The sequence below is a fragment of the Mastacembelus armatus genome, chromosome 19 (assembly GCF_900324485.2).
Source record: "Mastacembelus armatus chromosome 19, fMasArm1.2, whole genome shotgun sequence".
NCBI lineage: Eukaryota > Metazoa > Chordata > Actinopteri > Synbranchiformes > Mastacembelidae > Mastacembelus > Mastacembelus armatus.
Genome location: NC_046651.1, coordinates 15563491 through 15583072, shown reverse-complemented (window position 1 = coordinate 15583072; position 19582 = coordinate 15563491). Strand labels below are relative to the sequence as shown.

The window sequence follows — 19582 nt, the reverse complement described above, 5'->3', positions numbered from 1 at the left end:
GAGAATATAAGAAAGTTTAGGAGACTGGAGGCTTTAACTCTCGACCTTCTGTTAAATCTCTGATTGCCCCATCATCCCCATGACATTTCTGCAATTTCTTTTTCCATTTTCTAGCAGATGTGTGGCCTTCTACATGAAAAGCATGTAGCCGTGAAATAGGACAAGATGAGGAACTGCACCTCAACAGATGGAACTAGGGAGAGAGGGGAGAGTAGAAAGAAATATTGTTTTAGGTTGAGGGGAGTAAATGGCAAAAACAAAAAGTCATAGTGCAAAATATGCAAAATGAATGAAAACATAAAAGTGACATCTATATGTATGCAATATTTTGCAGTCACATTTTTGACATTTCATTAGCAAAGTTGACAGGATAAGAAGTGTGTCAAATGCAAAAACACCTGTTTTGAGGCTGCTGGATGATTTTTCAATCTGCAGTTTATCAGGCTCTCTTTATAGCAAACTATAATCCTGCTGATTCTTCCATTTTTAGAGTTTAATTCCACTTCTTGACTTGGGAGACATGATGTCACAGCATGAGAACAGATGGCTCATCACCAAAAAGAGTTCAGAAAAACTAAAAAGGAAGAGCAGGGGGGTAAAGGGGACAGAGCTTGAATAAACCCATCTGCTCACAGATGGATGCCAAATTCATTTGAGGCTGTTAGGACAGTGTTGTTGCTATTTTTGTCACGACACTCCAATTCTTGCGGAAGGTGGGATGGGAGCTGAAGGAGGAAGAAGGGAGAGAAATATGAAGAGTGTGAGGAGGTGTCTGCTCTCCTCCTGGAGATGATAACACGCTCCCAGAATGTCCTTGTTCCTGGGGCTGGTGCAGACGTATTCATTAGTTTGTATATTTTGCATCCTTACATTATGATTCTTTAGACATGAACCATTTTGGAGAGACAAGACTGTTATTGTGAGCACATATAGACACAGCAGCATTGGCATTCACTCTAGTTTGGTTTTCCTATTAATGTAACTCAAAAACTCATATTTATACAAATACTCTCTGTTTTGGTTGTGAAACATATTCTGTTGTTTTAGCTGCAAAATGTTTAACTTTATTCAAAGTTTTGATTTAAGTGCAGTTTTGAGGTGCTAGTACTTTATTTAAGTGGTTGAATGTTATGCTCCTTTAGACTTATGCTGCATTGCATCTCAGAATGAACTCTCTCTTGGTCAGTGTTAACCTTAAAATCTTCCTCACATGAATGCATTTATAGCAGTAATCCAATAATATAACATATAAGAGTATAGCACAGTTAAAGACACACTGAGTCATTCTGTACAGGAGAAAACATGTACTTTGGCAGTAGAAAAGGACATGCACAGGCGTTAGTAGCTGCTTCTCTTTCTGCTTCATTACTCTCTTTTGGTATATTTTCCATGTTTATTGCTGTGAATCAGAGATAATGCCACAGTCCAAGTAAAACTGGCTGTTTAGACCTGAGATCTGATACTACTTTCTCTTTCTGACTGATGTCTCATGTCATTCTCTCCCCCTCTTTCCATCTGTAGTCTCTCATATTCCTGGGCTGTGTGGCTGCTGCAGGGCTCGGCCTCAACCTGCTATGTCTGGCCATCTACCTGAGCTGTTTGTGCTGCTGCCACAAGGATGAGGAGGAGGAGAGCAAGAAACCCAACTCCTGCTGCGTTACCTGGTCCGCTGTTGCTGCTGGCCTCATCACATGGTGAGAGAATCAACATGCAGAGAAGATGTTATGACTAACTGCTGATTATAGTGCACACACACTTTCTGTTGCTGTCTGCCATCCTGCGTATTTTCCCAGGTTCTTTACTGGTCAGTTTGTATTCTTATCAGAGAGTGACATATGATGTTTCCACTGCAAAGACTCTCTGCTCTCTGTCTCTGCACATTCTGTATCCCCACATGAGATCCATAGCTTATCAGTTAATAGTATATTTGTCCGTAGTGCATGTTTGTTTGTCTTCCTGCACCCCTCTTTTGAAATACTCTAAGCTTCTATTTGCAGTTTTCAAAACTGTTGGATTTTGGGCTCACAATAGCATAGACAGTGTTCATTACCTTCTTTCTGATGACATCAGCCATAGATCTGTCTCTGATATGTCTATTTTACCTGTGTAAGACACTGATGTGGTTGTGGATGGAATCTCTCTAATAACCATCTAAAGATCCCACTTTTATATGATTTCTGGTTTTAAAAACTAGGTATCAAGAGTAACAGTTTTTAATATTTATACAGGTTTTTCACTGTTTCCATGAACATTCATGTGGACATGTATGGTTCTCCTTAAGAAGCTACTGCCTCTGGTTTGAGGTGTTAGTGCCAGTATCAAATTAATTCTGCAGCTCTGAGTTTACACTGGCTTTAACAAAGTATCCTCTTGGTGCCCCTACTGTCGAACACTATACCAGCATTGTGGGAGAAGCCATCCTGATGTGGGTGTGTTATGAATATTATGCTGACAATGTGCATAGTGTTATTGTGCATTGCTGCCCATGACAGCCAACCGGCAGACAAATCTTTTCACCTTAATGCCTTGAAACTCTGGATAGGATGCATCGCCTGAGTCTCCAAAATAAAATGAATGTAGGAGGATTGGTAACTGTACAATATACAATCTATTCATATGAAACAAATGCAATCATCTCTTTGAGTAGCTTACTCTTGCATTATACTGTAAGCTCATGCTTACCGATATAAAGACAACAATAGAAAATAAGACAGAAACACTGAGTTAGACAAGTATACTGGTAAGTATACTGTATAGTACTATAGTACAACTCAGGCAAAATACAGGGTTTTCATGCTATAAATAACATTTCTTGCAGCTTAGGTCTTGCCTGAAGCAGAGTGTAAAGTTTATCAAGCATAGCCTATTTATTTTGCTTCTATAAAAACCTCCTGTTTACATGGCTGGATAGATAATGCAACACAATGCAATAATGGAAAGCAGGTTACAGGTTATTACCAGTGAATAACATGACATTTTCATGATTCCCAGTAGCACATATCTTGAGTCAAGATCACAAGACCAAAAAATTAATCATCCATAATGAATTTTAAGCTTAATTACTGTGGTTTATGCACAAAGAAATTACTTTCTTCAGTAAAGCATTTGAATCATGAAAATGAGACAATTTAAGTGGAAGAGGATGTTTTTTGTGTTTTAAAGATAATATCTGACCCAGTGTTTCCCCTCAGATTTATCAGTCTAGATGGAATTCGTTTTGGCTGGAGGCTGCAGGATCTCATCAATATATGGCGAACTGAAAAGCTTGATCTAAAATGACATCGGGTTTAACTGTGGTTAACAGCAACGATATTAGTTTTATATTAAATAGCACTGACAACCCAAAGCAGTTACTTATTTTTAGTTAGATCCAACTTTTCATTGAGTTAACAATCTGCTGCTGTGTCAAACTGGAGGCCTAAGGCTTCACCTGCAGCACGTAATAAAGTTACTGAAACACATAGACCAATGCACCATAGTCAGCACTTACACTGCCAGATGCTACCTGTTAAGTCAGTCGATGAGATGTGCTCTTTGTGCAGACTAGCTAATTTAATTTGTTTCCAGAGGGGAAGATACATCTCTCAGCCACGTGACAGTCATGTTTAGTAGCCAGGAACATTAGATTAAGTCTTAAGCATTTTCATGCAGCTACTTTTTTACAGAGAAGATTCGTTATTAAATGGAAACACACTGTCATAACATGACAGTGTAAAAAAAAAAAAAAGAAAGCTCCTTGAGTTGCAGCACTGCAGGCTAAAACTTGTGTCCTGTACTATTTGTCAGACTAATGACTCAGAGTGCATTCACTTTCTTCTTTCTCATTTTTGTACCACATTCCACATTTACTGCAATTTAATAATTTAATTTAATAATGCAACATAAAGTGACAAAAAATAGAATAAATGCTTTTTATAGAAATAACTTGTCCAGCAGAGAAGGCAAAGGTATTGGCCCCCTCAAGTCAAAGCTAAATGTTGCCCACTAAAAGCATGATGGCAAACATTCTGTATTTCAGATCACCTTTGAATCACTATTCAGAAAAACAGCACTAAAACCTTAATCATTTAACACTTGGTGTCATACACATTTATTCAGTGGTTTCCCTCTGTCAGGAGCCACAAATGGCTCCTACTCCCACCAAGTCAACCACTGTTCATTATGTGAGTTTTAATTATTTATGCACAGTTTCTTAAAATGTTGGGAATCCTTCTCACATTAAAGATGTATGTTGTAATATCAAAATTAAAAGAGTAAAAACACGGCTGCAAGCACTGTTGGCTAAGGCATGGACAAAAGAAAATGTATTTCATTGTGCGATGCTGTACAGTATTTTCATCAAGTCTCGTTGCATGTTGACTTGACAAAGTGGCTTAAAGTTTTGGACAGTGTTACTGTCTGGGTAATTTTAACCCTATTTTTAAAAAAATCTATATTTTGCTTTATATGGGTCCAATACTTTCAGTTACTAAGAACAAGAAGCTTGTTTGGGCCTCTATAACAAAAAGGCCACAATCTCACATACAAAATCCAGTCTAAATGTGTGGGTTGCTTTTATGTGAGTGGAAACACCAAGCATTAAAATACTAAATGCAAAAAATCACAGTGGAAACACACTTAGCAAATCACGATCATGACTTCACTGAAGCTTCAACAGAAAAGACTAAAAATTGCAGCAGAATTTCATTTGCAATAAATTTTTGAATTGGAACTGAATCAAGAATATTTGTAATGAGTGTTTTTCCGTCATCTCTTTCAATTTTAAACTATATAGGTTTTTTTAATTTTTAATATGTAACTGTGATGAGACGTCTTTATTAAAGTCTTCATACAACCCTCACACTTTACAAGCAAAAGCACAGCCATGTGTCTAGTCCTCACATAAGTGTAGCAGCTCAGTCTTTACATATTGTTACACTATAACAATAAGTACTATAAAATATATCGTGCGAATATCTCAAAACTTGGTGCTTCATATGTGACCTATTTTTGCTGGAGTAGATTTAAAGAGCTAAAAGATATAATATTGTGAGTTGAGGTGGAAGGAAATGTCCTGTGGGAAAGCAAGTCTCCTTCATGTGATTCCATGTCACTACACTAGATATGTCAGAGGATGGACATGATTGCCTCATAGATTTTGCATTGACTGAACAGGAAAACTGGCTTCATTTTAATCCCATCAGTCCAGATCCGTCCCCCTCTCTTTTGTTCCCATTTCTTTTCCCAGTTTCCCCTTTCATTTCACTTCCTTTCCCTCCACACTCACTCTTGTTTGTCTTCCACCCCCTTTCCTCATGTTTGGGCTTAAAGTCTTGCCGTCCTCCACTCTAATTATGTTTGACAGTGGCTGGAGTTGATAAGCTACGATGTCCATCCTAATTAACACTGGTGAAGCCAGAACAGATGTCACTCAGCTGTGGCTGCAGCTCTACCCACAGTGGAGCATGTTGGAAATTATACTGTACCATTCGTGCACATGCATTGGACATCTGGACTGTGACAAAGCTGAGTTCACTGTTATGTAACTATGGTTCTTTAAAGTTAATAGTACTAGCTTGTATAGTACTGATATAATAATTTGACACTGATTTGTTTTTGAGCAGTTCTCAGAGTAACCTCTGTTCTCCTCAATATAATATTTGCTGGTCACAACAACAATTGTCAGACATTCATTTCATTTCATTTCATTTTCTTTTGAAAATGCTTCATTCATTCCACAGAGGCAATTTGGCCAAACAAAAACCCCACAAACAATTCATTCACACATAAAGACCCATGCAGAAATACACCATTTGATAATGGAATGAATTAAACAAAGGGTAAGGAAGCAGAGCTGAGAATGCAGGACACAAGCAAAGGGAGATAGATAGAAAGAAAGAAGCTGTCTGTACATTTATGTGTCCTCCATGGACTCCACAACTCAAATGCCTTGGTGTCATTAACTGAATACCAAAGACCAGTAAGAACGTACCAGCAGTAGTTCCAAATTTAGTGAATTTTTTTTATTAAATTTTTTTTAGAATAGTTATTTAGGACGTTTTGTTGCTCTGATGGTAGAGCTGCATGCAAGAACATTTCAGAGAGAGGCCATTTGTGGATAGCCTCACTGCATATCAAGGGGATTTTTGGGGTGGCCTTCGAAGGACTGAGGGACTTAAGAAGGGCAGAGTAAAAAATATAAACTCATCTGTATATCTGACGTCTCAGGAGAGTCATTGCTGCCATTTTGGGGCAAAATGTCAGGGTTGCGGGGTTTCATACATGAGTCTGTTTAAACTAGCCGCAGGCCATTTTCTGCTGCTGACTGAAGTTTCCTTTTCTGAATTCCCTTCACTGTCTTTTATCCACTTTGTCATTTATCAACATGACAGGCTGGACGTTTGCTTAGTACATGCCTACTCGAATCTATGATATTCTTTCCCTTTGAATTAGACAGTAGATATTTCAAAGAGCAGCAACAAGGGAACTGGGAGGGCTAAGGGACTGAAAGATGAGTAGGAAAACAGAGATGTTCTCTCTGTTTGCACATACCTCTATGTCCTCCCGGTTTATATTAATTAGATTCTAGTCTTAAAATATATACATGGTTCAAAGAAGTCCATATTTCTCACAGCTACTTTTCCCTAAACATGTTGTGATTTTGTGGCAATAGAGGATCTTTGTAGACACAGACGAGAGGAGGAATTCCTGTTACCATTACTGATTGCAGGTAATGCTTTTAATAGGCAGCAGCAACAACAACAAATACAGAAGCCAAAAAATAAAATGTACCAGTATGCAGTATGTGTCATCATCAGTGGATTATTAAATGTGGGAACAGGATCTAAAGCAAATTTTCTCCTATTTGTTCCTGCTTTTTCTGTCATACTCGTTATGTTGTCCTGTACTTTTGTTGTATTATCATGTCATATTGTTTGTTGTAATCTGTCTTTCCCCTGGTCTGCCTGTATACTGTATACAGAGTTTGTATGCTTCGCTGTCAGTCTGTCTCATTTGGTCTGTCTGCGTCTGTCACTTACTGTTCTGTCCAAACGGATGGTTTCATTCATGTCCCGTCTGTCTCTAATGAATCTCCTGCTTCTTCCCTGCATGTCTTCATCTGAGAGCGAAGTTAAAACCTTGTGAGTGGGAGGTTTGACTGCAGGGGGTCAGTAGATGAAACTCTACTCTTATCAAAATTAGGAAAATAGACGCTTGTTGTTCTGCTCCACCTGCATTTACCATTGACCACCGCGCTGCTGCACAGCCAGCTCAGTGAGTCCATGTGAATGTTGCATTAAGCATCATTGAACATGGATTTATAGTCTTTTTGTATGCAAGGTTAAGGAGACTGCTGTGAGTCTGAGTTAGGCTGACTCCTGCATACATTCCCTTTGGTACTGACCTGATCTGCCCCTGGCCTTTATCTGGAGCACAGTTTGTGATGGGACAGTGGTGATTTATTGCAATTACTCTGAACCAGGCCTGCTTGCCTTGGGAAATGTGGAAGGATTATGGAGTAGTTCAGTTAATTTGCTGTAAAACCTGAAGACCATGTGAGTGAACCTTTACTGCATTGGGTTACCAGAATGACCTATGACCTGTGACCACCTAGAATCTCTTTCAGGAGATTATTTCGCCTTTAGTGTATTATGCGAGACATTACCTTAATGCCTTGCTCCACCACAGCTACTTGTGGCTTTATGTAGAGATGACTGTGGAGCTGCTTTCAAATCCTGTCATATGGCAAGACAAGAAGACAGCAGAGAGACTAGTTACAGTAGGTGTGAGTGTTTGTGTTGGTGATTATTTTGTTTGTGCAGATGCCCCAGCTGAACAGATGAAAGCCTTGGAAGACATGAATATGAAATTCAGTTTTCATTGTGCAGGCACATTCTGAAACCATGTATTGTATAATTTCTGATTTCTGATGTTGTTTACATAAATTACATCAGAAATTCAAACTGTTTCTTGCAGCTTCAGATCTCTGTAGCTGCAGTATATTTGTTTTCCCATCTGTAGTAAACCATTCTGTTATATTTGCATAAACATATTCATCAAAGTAGATGAGAATAGGCTAAAAGAAGCACGTTTGAGTGGTGCATGGGGCTTAAATATGAAGCACAACAACATTTAACATTTTAATGGATTTAATGGTGCAAAGTGAAAGAATCTGATATCATCTCTCCCACAAACCTGACTGTGTGTGAAGTCTCCAAGATGCTCCCTCAAGACATGCACCGTCACACATCTCCTTTCCAATGCACTGTCTGTCATGCTGTTTGGATCATTATATTTACCTAGACAATTAAGTGCTGAATGCACAAAATGTTACCCATAATTTTTTTTTGTTTTTTATTTTTTTTATTTTTAGACAGGGTTGATGGTAGAAATTGATGATATGACTTTATGATAATGCCCAAATGCCAGGGTAAAAAGAAGACATGAAATATTCATAAAATGTTGCGTAGGTGCCATTTTCTATGGCACTGCACTCCTGCTGTAAGTAGTATTTCTGCTGCAGGAAAATCTTATTTCCAGATTTTCACACATTCATTTTTGAGTTCTAGTTATGTTTTTGAAGCCAACAAACTTTGAATCCAGTAACTAAAATGGACACCACCTTGGGCATACAAGATTTACAAGCCAAGCAGTGCTGCTGTTGTTCTCTGCTCCTCTCATTAATTTATCAAAGGTTTACCTGTCCCTTCATGCCTCCTCTCTCTGCAGCGTCGCAGTGGGTGTGGGTTTCTATGGCAACAGCGAGACCAATGACGGTGTGTACCAGTTGACCTACTCCTTGTACAACGCCAATCACACGCTGGGCGGTGTGGACAGTCTGGTAGGTGAAACACAGACCTCCTCACATTGGTGTCACATGCTGAACGTCTCCTGCACATATACGTCATGTCTCTGTATGAAGTATGTTCAGAAGAGAGACACACCCAGATATAAACAAACAGCTCCCAGTGAAGGTTTCAGAAATGCACACACACACACACACACACACACACACACACACACACACAAAGAGACATGTACAAACACACAGACACACTCGTAAGAGAGGAGGAAAGCCCGGAGGACTCAATTTAGTACGTCTTTAAATGCTTTTATAGTCTGTTTACCACTACTCACAAATTGACTTGCATGCTGTGCACTTCCTTCTCCAAACTGCTGTGGCTTCAGCAGAAACAAAGAATCAACTTTTGTGATTTAACTCAGAACATGGTCATTTTCTATTTTTCTTTGCCTCCGTTCTCATCCTAGACACATCATGCAAACACCCAAATGTTGCTCACTGGTGCAAATTTCACACTAATGACCAGTTATTTTTCTACTTCCACTCTAGAGTCAGACTCAGAGAACTCAGAGATACTTTCTCTCCTTTTCTCACATGTGTTTTTAAAAAAGTTTTTTTATAAATTCATAACTTGTCAGTACTGTTAGTGAAAGGTTATGTGGCTTTGCAGTCCACAGTTTTGTTTAGTTTTGTGAGTTTCATGTGAGGCTGGAGACTGATCTGAGTCAGACTTGCGTCACATAAATGATCATTTGAGACTTAACTTGGATTGACACTCTAAAACATTAACACAGTCATAAAAAACACACACACACACACACACACACACACACACACACATAAAGTATAGATATATCCGATAGCATATATTATAGCTTGATGATTTTAATATTCATGAATATTTGCTGCCTGTGCAAGTAGGGTCCCTGTCTGACTTGCTGTCAACGAGTAGGGATTAAGTCTCCATCTGAGTTAATGGAGATTAATGTGATGGTATGTGAGCCACTCAGCACAGTGACTTAACATGGCCACACTAATAAACACTCTGCTGAGAGGGTATAGATCCCAAAGCACTATTCCTGCAGAACAATTTTGTGGTCTGTAAGGATTTCTCACACTGATGATGGGTAAATGATCTCAGCCACTAATGGAGAGTAGTACTTAGTCCGGCTCTGGATGATGCACTTTATAAATAATGTAACCTGGAAACATGTAAGAACGCTATGACTACTGATGTTGGAAGATCAGATCAGCTGCTGTCTGTTTTCACATCTTTATCTCATTTTGATTTACTTTACCAATATAACCACATGTTAAACTTGTATTACCTTAATGCAGAGGGATTGATAAATAGATGTCTTTGTTATTTCTGGAATGTATGAATTGATGTTTGCTGATTGTCTGCTATTAATCTTGTAAAGCACTGAGCCACATCCATTTTTCAAAGTCACATTAGTAAAAGAAGAGAAATGCTCATCTGAAAGCTTGTCAGTGTGTTTCTCTGAGATGTGTGAACCTGTGCAAACACATAATTGGACATGGTGGCATTTATTTTAGCATCTTATGTGTGCATGTGTGAGTTCATTGCGAGCAGCTATAGACTATTAAGGAGTCGGGTTCTTTGGCAGGACAAAGAGCCCAGTGTGCCACACACAGCTCCCAGTCCCCACACCACCTAATCAACCATGAGCCCAGGAGACAAAGCCCTTTGATGGGAAAGAACAAGGAGCAATGCTAGTCTGTCTGATTGGCATAGTCAGGATTGAGATCTGTATTGAAATCATTGACATTGAAGGCCTCACTGCCCTTTGGCCCACACAGTTGCCTTTTAGCACAGCTCCAAGAGAGTTTAGAAGTGAGTTAGCTTCTAAAGACTCAGTGTGCAAGAGAGGAAAGGAAGGAAGTCAGGCTTATTATCAGCAGAAGCTTATTTCTCAGCTACTGTTGAGACCCTGATTAGTTACGGTCTAGAATATATGCTTATGATGTCTTCCTAGACGCACACTCACACCAAAATGCATACTTAATAAGGGAGAATGTGTATTAAATCAAAACACTTGCAAAGTGAGAGATGTGCAATTTAGAGACATTACTTTCAAACATCAACTGTACAGTAAAAGCTGGAAACCAGCCAGCCCAGATGCATTAACTATGATGTAACAGGACTGATGTGGCATTTGAAGTGTTCAGCCACACTAATAATAACTCTATTGTTAGAAGATGGGTGTTGTGAGAAGTTCTGGCAGAAAGTATCATTCGGTGGACTGGGTCACCATTGGAAGTTGGCCCACTACATAACTACAATGTCCACACTATTTCATAGGAAGACATTTGTAAAATTGCAAACAATTCATATTATCTAGCTGATGGTTTTTTGTTTGTCCTAGTCTTGCAGGAGAGGTTAATGAGATTTTGGATATGTTCCTGATATTTAACCTGCTCATTGTGGGCTGTAGAGGAAGCTAACACAAACACAGAAAGAATATTCAAACTGTGCCAAAGTTTGCATGCATGTTCACAGTCTGACCCTGATTTTAGCCCAGGATAAATGACTTCTAAGAAATGGCACTCCACAAGGGAGTTCAATTATCTCGGAGCCTTTGGTTGTTGTTCATTAGGGAGGGTACAGGAAGTATATTTTTATAGTATATTTATAGGTCAGCATCAGGTTTCTTAGATTGATAGCACTACAACAGCACTGGATAGATGTATTGTACATGATTCAACTGTATTTTGCTTTAGGTCTGTTTCCTGCAGTTTCTGTGTTTTCATATTTTATTTCCTTGTCCTACATCCAACAGTATAGCAGATAATATTGATGACTGTTTTCTCCAGTTGAAATATTTACTTGAGACTCTCCCTGAATGTATAAAACAGTCATAAAATGTCTCTTTTGGATGCTGTGGTTTACGTTCAGGGTGGGAAGAGTCTAACGACTCTATTCAAAAGCCATAGACAGAGTCTTCATGCTTCAAGTTTTCATCCCTTTTCACCAAAGAAAGGACTTGCCTACTCTCAGTTTTAGGGAGGAATATATTTTTTAATAGATGTTCTGCTGTGCTTTGTTACCCAGCAGTGAAAATGGTCTCTATCTTTGGGGTGACTGAGCTGCCAAGGCACTTCAGACCCATGTTCCATTTCATGCTCTAACTCCCACATTCAATTTTAATTGAAAAAAGTCACTCCACTATAAAACAGAACCTGTGAGTTACAGCAGTAAAAGGTTTAATCCTATGTCTAAACCACTGGGTTACTTTAACTAACACATTTATCCACTTTCATTTTTAAAGCCATTATGGGACAAGTACAGAATATGGTGAAAGTGATTCTTGAATATTTGCTCAGCCGCTAAAATGAGCTCAGTGATATTTTTTATAGACATAGCGTGAGTATTTCCAGGAATTGGTTGTGATTTAGAAACTGTAACTTTCAGTTTAGGCATTTTTGGTGGACAGAAACTCCAGGAATAAAAATTCATAAAATCTGTTTTTGTCAGTCTTAATCTGGCACTGGACTTTAGAGTGTGATTCACAACTTCCAACAAACAACATGCAAACAAACTTTGGCAAGCAATTTTCTGTTTCACTGAAGAGACGGCCAATCTCTGGAAAGCTTGTATAGATAATGTTCTTTTACAGCCTCTCTCGTTTTTTGCTCCCAGTCATCTGTGAAGCATCACTTCCTCTGAGGCTGTGTACCAGCCCCAACAGGTTTAAAGATAGTGATCCAATTCTAGTGGAGGGAGTCAGGTTTTTATTCAGAGGCAGTATTGTAATGTTGGGGGACGGACACAAACACTCAGGGACTTCAACAAAGAGCATATTTCCAGTCTTGATCCTGCTTGAGATATAAACTCTAAGATGATTTCATTCTGTGACAGCAGAGCCAGTGAGATGAGGAAACATATAGGAGACTTTGTGACTATTATAGTACTCAGTCCAAGGGGTTTAGGGGCAGAAAAATGTATGGACATGTAACAAGAAACTTAACATAATGTGCACTGATCTATATTTTTTGTCTTTCCTCAAGCTAGAATCAACATTTGATATTTGACAGCACATTAAGTTTTTCAGTCCCAGGTCACTTGTCATTTGTCATGATTATGTCATTTATGGGGTTTCTAATGGTTTTTATTCGTTGTTTACCCCGCACCATACAGAAACGACTATCCCACAGACAATAAGCAGGGAATGCTTCTCAGTGCCCTTAAAACACAAGACTGAGATAAAGACAGAGAAGACTGGGAGTCTCCTCAATCGGTGCTCATCACTTACACTGTGAGGATCAGACCAAAACGAAGGAAAGATTAGCTGCATTGGCTGTCGCCCCAAGCGTTTTAGATAAGATTCTCTCATAGAGCGACCAGCCACATGCCTTCATTTCTCATTTGTGATTTCATCTGCTCACTCAGAGGAGGGAGCTGTACCAATGAGTGATCAGATAACAAACTTCAGAGCACCACAGGCTTGTCTGAATGACTCTGGCTGCTTTGGGATGGTTCTTTGTCATTTAAAATATTCAAACCTCTCTGTGTTTGATTTCTGTATCGCACATAATTAAAGTAATTCTAATGGCATAATCTTTTTGAAAGCGCCAATCTCAGTGATATTTAACACATGCAGTAGGCTATACTCTTTAGTTGATTACGTCTGTTTAATTCTGTCTTTAAAGAAATACATAATTAAATGTGCGTACAGGGAAAAACTAATAAGAGCTAAAATTTGAGTAATGTGAATTTGGTTAATCTTGTATGTGAGATATTTTTCTGTATTGTCAGAAGCCAACATGGGACAAATTACTCCAATTGAGCAGCACAAATAAAGCCATTCAAGAACTAAAACCCTTATTTATAGGTGAAAATATTACAAATATTTTCCACTTGTTCAAAGAAAAGTGCTACAATAAATGATTTGCAAAATCATTTTTTCCACAGTTGTATGTGCGCTGCATGTTGAATGCAAACCCAACTAATTACTTCCACCCAGCCTCTCCTTGCCTCAGCTCCGCAAACCCATGTCCCTGACAAACACCGCAACAATATGAGTTGTCTTTCTCGTGATTGCAAAGTACCCAGAGCTGAATGAGAGCATTTATTACCCCTTTTAATTATCAAATAGCAGGATGTCTCTATGAATGCCATTTCCCTGTAAACAGCTTCTCCCTTCAAGCAGGCACAGCATAATTAAGCCTAGGGAAATAGATAGTGCCTGTACAGGAGATGTTCCATCTACATATATTGTAAAATGTTGTCTTGGTATATTTAAGTGGCAAGGAAAAAAAATCTGATGTGTCAAAATAAATAAGTATTTGTATTAGTTTGGTTCTGTGCCCTAGAAGATCACGCTTTCCCTTGAGGAACTGAGTAGCTTTATGATTACATGGCTTAAGCAGGTAAACAAAACACTGATCTCGTTATTGAGGTACCAATTTGGAAAATAAGTCTAAAACAACAACCACAGTCATGAAATACAAAACCCCAGGAACAGCAAATCTACTATTTCACCTCTGGGCTCTCTAGTTTTGAATGTTTTCCAAGCTGAACTGTTTGCTTAAAGTGGACTGCTGACACCCACACTCAGTAGTCCTTCTCTCTCACACTGTCCTCTCTCTCTCTGCTCTGCTGTTGATTGGCAGCACAAACCGGTCTCATCTTTAGGCTATTCTCACCTTTGTCCACTTTTTTAGGAACCTTCTCAGGCAAAAAAGTTGACCGAAGACACCCACACCTAAGCAGGATCCTCTGCTGTACTCAGCACTAAGAAAAGTCTGTCAATCCATTATTAGTTTAATAGAAATGTGGAAAAAATATTTTTATCTCCTACAAAATTGTATTTAAGATTGACAGCTCTGCAAAACATGCACCTTACAGTCCCAAAATGGCACTCAATCATCAGATGTGTTATCTGTTATTCATTAATGAATATATTATTATCATTCATCAGTTGTTTACAGTGTTGTACACACTGAGATTTGAATTCATGAATTTTCATTTAAGGAGGCATTTCTTGGAGTTAAAAGACCATCAACAATAAACCTATTTACGACATTCGTGATTTGGAATTTCTTGCCTGTTAGTGTGTATATTTCGCAAAAAAAGATCACAACAGGATTCAATTATATCGACGTGTGTATTCAGTACATATCTTTATTCCAGATTTACCTGTACACTGACTCCCTGGCCTAGTATCGCTAACCCATCTGCAGACTCCTCACTCCTTTCCTTTTGTGCCCTCCAGGTGACTGGCACCATGGGCAGCATAAAGAGTGGCCTGCACCAGCATCTTGCAAGGCTGGATGAGATCTTTGCCACTCGGGGTGACTACGTGCAGACCCTGCAGTTCATGCAGCAGATGGCTGACAATGTGATCAAGCAGCTGCTTGGCCTGCCTGACTGGGAGGATGCTAAAGTGGACTTGGCATCCATCGCTGATCAAACAGCAAACATAGAGTACTACAGGTGGGGAGCAGAGAAATACATGTGTTAGGCTTGTATCGTACAGGGCAGCTGGGGGCTCTTTTGATTCACAATGTGGGTATTGTGCCAGATTCAAGTTTCAGGTTCATAAACAGAAAGAAAACACCACCAAAAATGATGAGTCTATTTGTTTACTTTGCTATCAGTATTTTTTCTGGTGCACCCAAAATTTGTAACGTATTTCTGAAATACAAATAGTACAGAGAACAGTTATATAAACTGTAAATATAGTTAGTAATATGATGCAATTGGGGAAAAAGGTGCCTCTCCATACATAGCCATCCATAGTGGTGCTGGTATATTTTGAAGAGGACATCTAAGTATGTAGAAAGAAGTTGGTTGATTAACTAGAAGGGACATTTCACATATTCGTGATCATTACACTGTGTATAAATACTACAGATTTAAGTGAATTAAGCAATTTGATTCATTCTGCATGTTCTAACCTGAATATATCACACAGTATTTAGTGGATGGGATGAAATACTGTGGTTGCATATGTGTATCACCCACTGTGAAGACGAAGTCCCTTACAGATATGGTTCTCTCGGATGTTTGAAAATAGAAAATCTGTTGCAATCATTGCATCAACGCTTGCACTGGATAGGCCCAGCGATATGGTGCTGTAGTCTTAACAACATCATGTTAAAAATGATCATCATAGGCCTTGTCACCTTAACATTTAACTTGTACTGCAGTTTTTTTTAGAGCAGAAAAAGGATTCTAGCCATTTTTTTCTCTTTTTGTTGGCCCGGTGCTATTTCTGTGGAGTCCGTAGGAACAGACAGGCTGGTGTGTTTGTATTGATCTGTAATGTGACTCCTCTGCTTTGCTGATAATTCAATACCCCACATAGCTCCACACTAATAGAGTCGGCAGCCTCAGAGCAGAGAACCAGACACTGTAAGCTGTAAATAGAATCATTATGATTGCCTTACCCCGACAAATTGTTTGCATGTACATCTGTTTGATTGGACTTATCAAAGTCTAAGTGTCATTGTGTCTGTGTTGACTGTCTATCTTCAGTGTACTCATCCAGCCTGACTTTGTTTACTCTGCAGTATTATTCACTGTGTTTGTCATATTACTTTAATGGGTCACTAAAATAAATCTCAGAGCACTAATACAGACCATCATTCATTCCAAGCACCGCTCCATGTTCCTCTTGGCCCAATAACAGTATCCTAACAAGCTTCATTCTTAGTCTGTCTAATTTTTTGACAGCATTGGTATATTTTTTTGAAATGTTGGCTTGAGAGACTTTGCAATGCTCAGGTGCTTTATGGGCTGTGTTGTCTGTTCAGTCACTTAATGCTCCTAATACATATGATATTTATTGTTGCAGTTCCTAAATCTAGATTTGTTAGTACAGCTATGCAACAAGAGAATTTAATTTGGTCAAACAGATCCTTTATCTCAATTAAGGCTCACTATGAGTTTATTATATGCTTATTTTCTGATCTAGGCAACCAAGCCAGATGATATTTAACAGAAAACGTCCACATTGGGTAAGAAAGAGGCTATTCTTCCAGCCCAAGGTTAGCAAACATCTGCCTCATTAATTTTTAACAACAGTCCTTCCAGAGATTTTTCAATACTGTGCAAGTCAACCCTTTAAACTGAAGCTAGCTCTGTTACCCAACACAATTTCTTGATGAAATGTGCTTTTCTATTATACATACCATACATAAAACTCCCCATCCTCCATGCTGTACCCACTCTAATTGGATTATAATAACATACTCCAACATGATAGTGGTGTCACCCAAGAGCCTCCATGTGCATGTTGATGTCCTAGCTCCTCGTGTTGTACCCTGCCAAGGGGGAAAAAGATGAAAGGAGGAAGAAATAGCAAGGAGGTGGTGGTGGGGGAGGGGGCTGAAGGGGAAAGAGAGACAAGAGAAAGATTAAAGAGAATTGAGGAGAGGAGGAAAAATAAAGGGAAATGGAGGAGATGTGGAAAGGAGTCTGAAATAAAAGAAGTGATTAAAAAGATAACTCGATCGTAGAATATGATTTAGGAGTCATGAGTGATCAGATGATGGAGAAAGAGGAAGCTGAACATTGGTGAAAATGAACAGCAGTGGATTTGGAAGAGTTGATTTGCCACCTGGATTTTTCACAGCATAAAACATGCAGCCATATTGATTTGAATTCATTCATTATTAACCATCTGGACAAGCTCCTTGTGTCCGGTCAAGGACTGACCACTGCTCACGTAACAGATGGAGACACAGAGGAGAGTAGTAGTTGTCAGGAGTATAGCCCCAAGCATGAACACACCTCAGATGTCACAGCTGTTGAATGTGATGGTTCGGGTCAGAATAAGTGGGACACTCTTCATTTTTTGTTATAAACTGGATCTCATTTTCATAGCTCGACCATCCTTTCAGTGATTCATAACATTATAGTCACTAGAGTAACTGTTTGGATCAGCCCCAGTATGGCACAAAATGCAGATTACAATGATAGCATGTCAGATTTACAATTCAAAATTCATTTTGAAGCAGTGGGTCTTGATTTGACACTGAAGTAAACAAAAACAGACTTGTCATTTCTGGACAACATCCATTGTTCTGTTTTTGTGTTTTTAGCTTAGATGATGACTGTTACTTTCAGATTCTATTTGATTATTGATAACTGGCATAAAACTCCAGCTGAATTTTGTTTTCTTCAAGCTGACTCATTTTAAAATGGGAACAATGTAAATGGGTCTTAAATATGAACTCTATCAAAAATACTGAAAGACTGCTATAGATCTGTGTATATGAACCAGACAAAAACTCAGCATCTTCGTCTGTCAGTAATCGATGGAGAAGAGCAGCATAAAAAAGATAGTTGTATATGCACAGCAGAGGGTGCATTTATTTATTGTTCATACTGTTAAACAGTATGTTTCAGTTTCACAAAAGAAAGGGATTTGAGGATAAGAAACAAAATGGTTGTCGTAAGCTAGTTAGCAAGTGAAGTAAATGTTTCTTTATCAAAACTCTGCATTCTTTGTCAAACCAGACATTCAGCAACAGCAGTTTAATTTTCTGTGTCTGTCTCTGCAGGTGGCTCACCTACCTGCTGCTCCTCATTCTGGACCTGATCATCTGCCTGCTGGCCTGCCTGGGCCTGGCCAAGCAGTCTCGCTGGCTGCTCACCACGTGAGTCTAATGTGCCCTGTAAAACTGAGCTGTTTACAGGGACAAGAGCTGCACTTGTCTTTACAAGGAAAAGTCTTCCATTTTCATATTTTCTGTATTTTTCATATTTTCATATCATACACAACAGGAAGGAAAGGCTGGATTGGCAGATTAGCAGAATCGGTACATTACAGCAAACTGGGAGCCATAGGAACAAAGCACATTCATTTCGGTCATCTCGTGATAGTGCTGCAGCAGCTGCTGCAGATTCCAGATGTTGCAAAACAGAACTGAATGTGCACATTGTAAAGCAATGCTCGCTACTCCAAACTGACTGTTTCTTGTACATTATGACAAACAAAACCAGGCCAGAATGAAATTTTTCCAGATGCATGTACTTTACATCATGTAGGCATGAAAGAGCAACTGCATGTAAGAGGCTACAAGTTTTAAAAACTGGAATTTCAACCACCACTGTGGCTATTACTCATCCACATCTGTGAGGACAAAGGGCGCTTAAGGCAGGAGCTTTTCTTCCCTTGGGAAATAGAATAAGGCAGCTATGTATTGGATCACTGTCCTGCTGTACACACTGCCCTGCTAGCCCTCTTATATTTTACTGTTTGTGGTTTAGCATTGCCAGTGGTAGGTTAAACCTGCTCAATGTGTTGACATCTCAGTAGCTTTGCCCAACAGATTCAAATTCAGAATCATGGACACCCTGGAGCAAAATCTAGCAGATACTATTAACAATATAACTTCCTGACAATTGTTATTCCAGCTCAGCGTTTGACCTGCTTTAAATGGCTTCAGATGTGAATTACTGTACATTTGATAACAGGCCTTTCATATATTTTTAGGTCTTTTTAGATACATTTGATTCTTCATAGGTGACAAGACAACAAGATAAATAAATAATAAATAACAGTGTATGTGAGATATATTAAAACAAAACTAAATCTAATAAGAAAAGTTGTTAATGATAAGAAAAATATAATTATATCACAATGTCTTCTAGATAGGAAGAGATTTTTGGTCTTTTAATATGAGAAAGAGAAGAAAGTATTGAAAAATTAAAATAAACATAAGGTAAACAGGAAAAACTCCTATTCATAATAATAAATCCTTTCTTTTTTTCTTCCTGCTTGAAAGGAGCTTTCACAGAGTGGAATGCACCCAGGCCTCAATTCAACA

The 19582-nt window shown here is 38.8% G+C and overlaps 1 protein-coding gene across 2 annotated transcripts in view; it reads left to right on the top strand.

Annotated features, from left to right (window-relative positions):
- The window catches only part of ttyh2 (tweety family member 2), a 43897-nt gene that overhangs the window by 9140 nt on the left and 15175 nt on the right, over positions 1–19582 (top strand). For both annotated transcript variants that reach the window (XM_026316414.1, XM_026316413.1), the window contains exons 2-5: positions 1522–1694; positions 8710–8821; positions 15019–15239; positions 18314–18409. In XM_026316414.1, coding sequence (XP_026172199.1) covers positions 1522–1694; positions 8710–8821; positions 15019–15239; positions 18314–18409 — 602 coding nt within the window. The remainder of the gene's footprint in view (positions 1–1521; positions 1695–8709; positions 8822–15018; positions 15240–18313; positions 18410–19582) is intronic.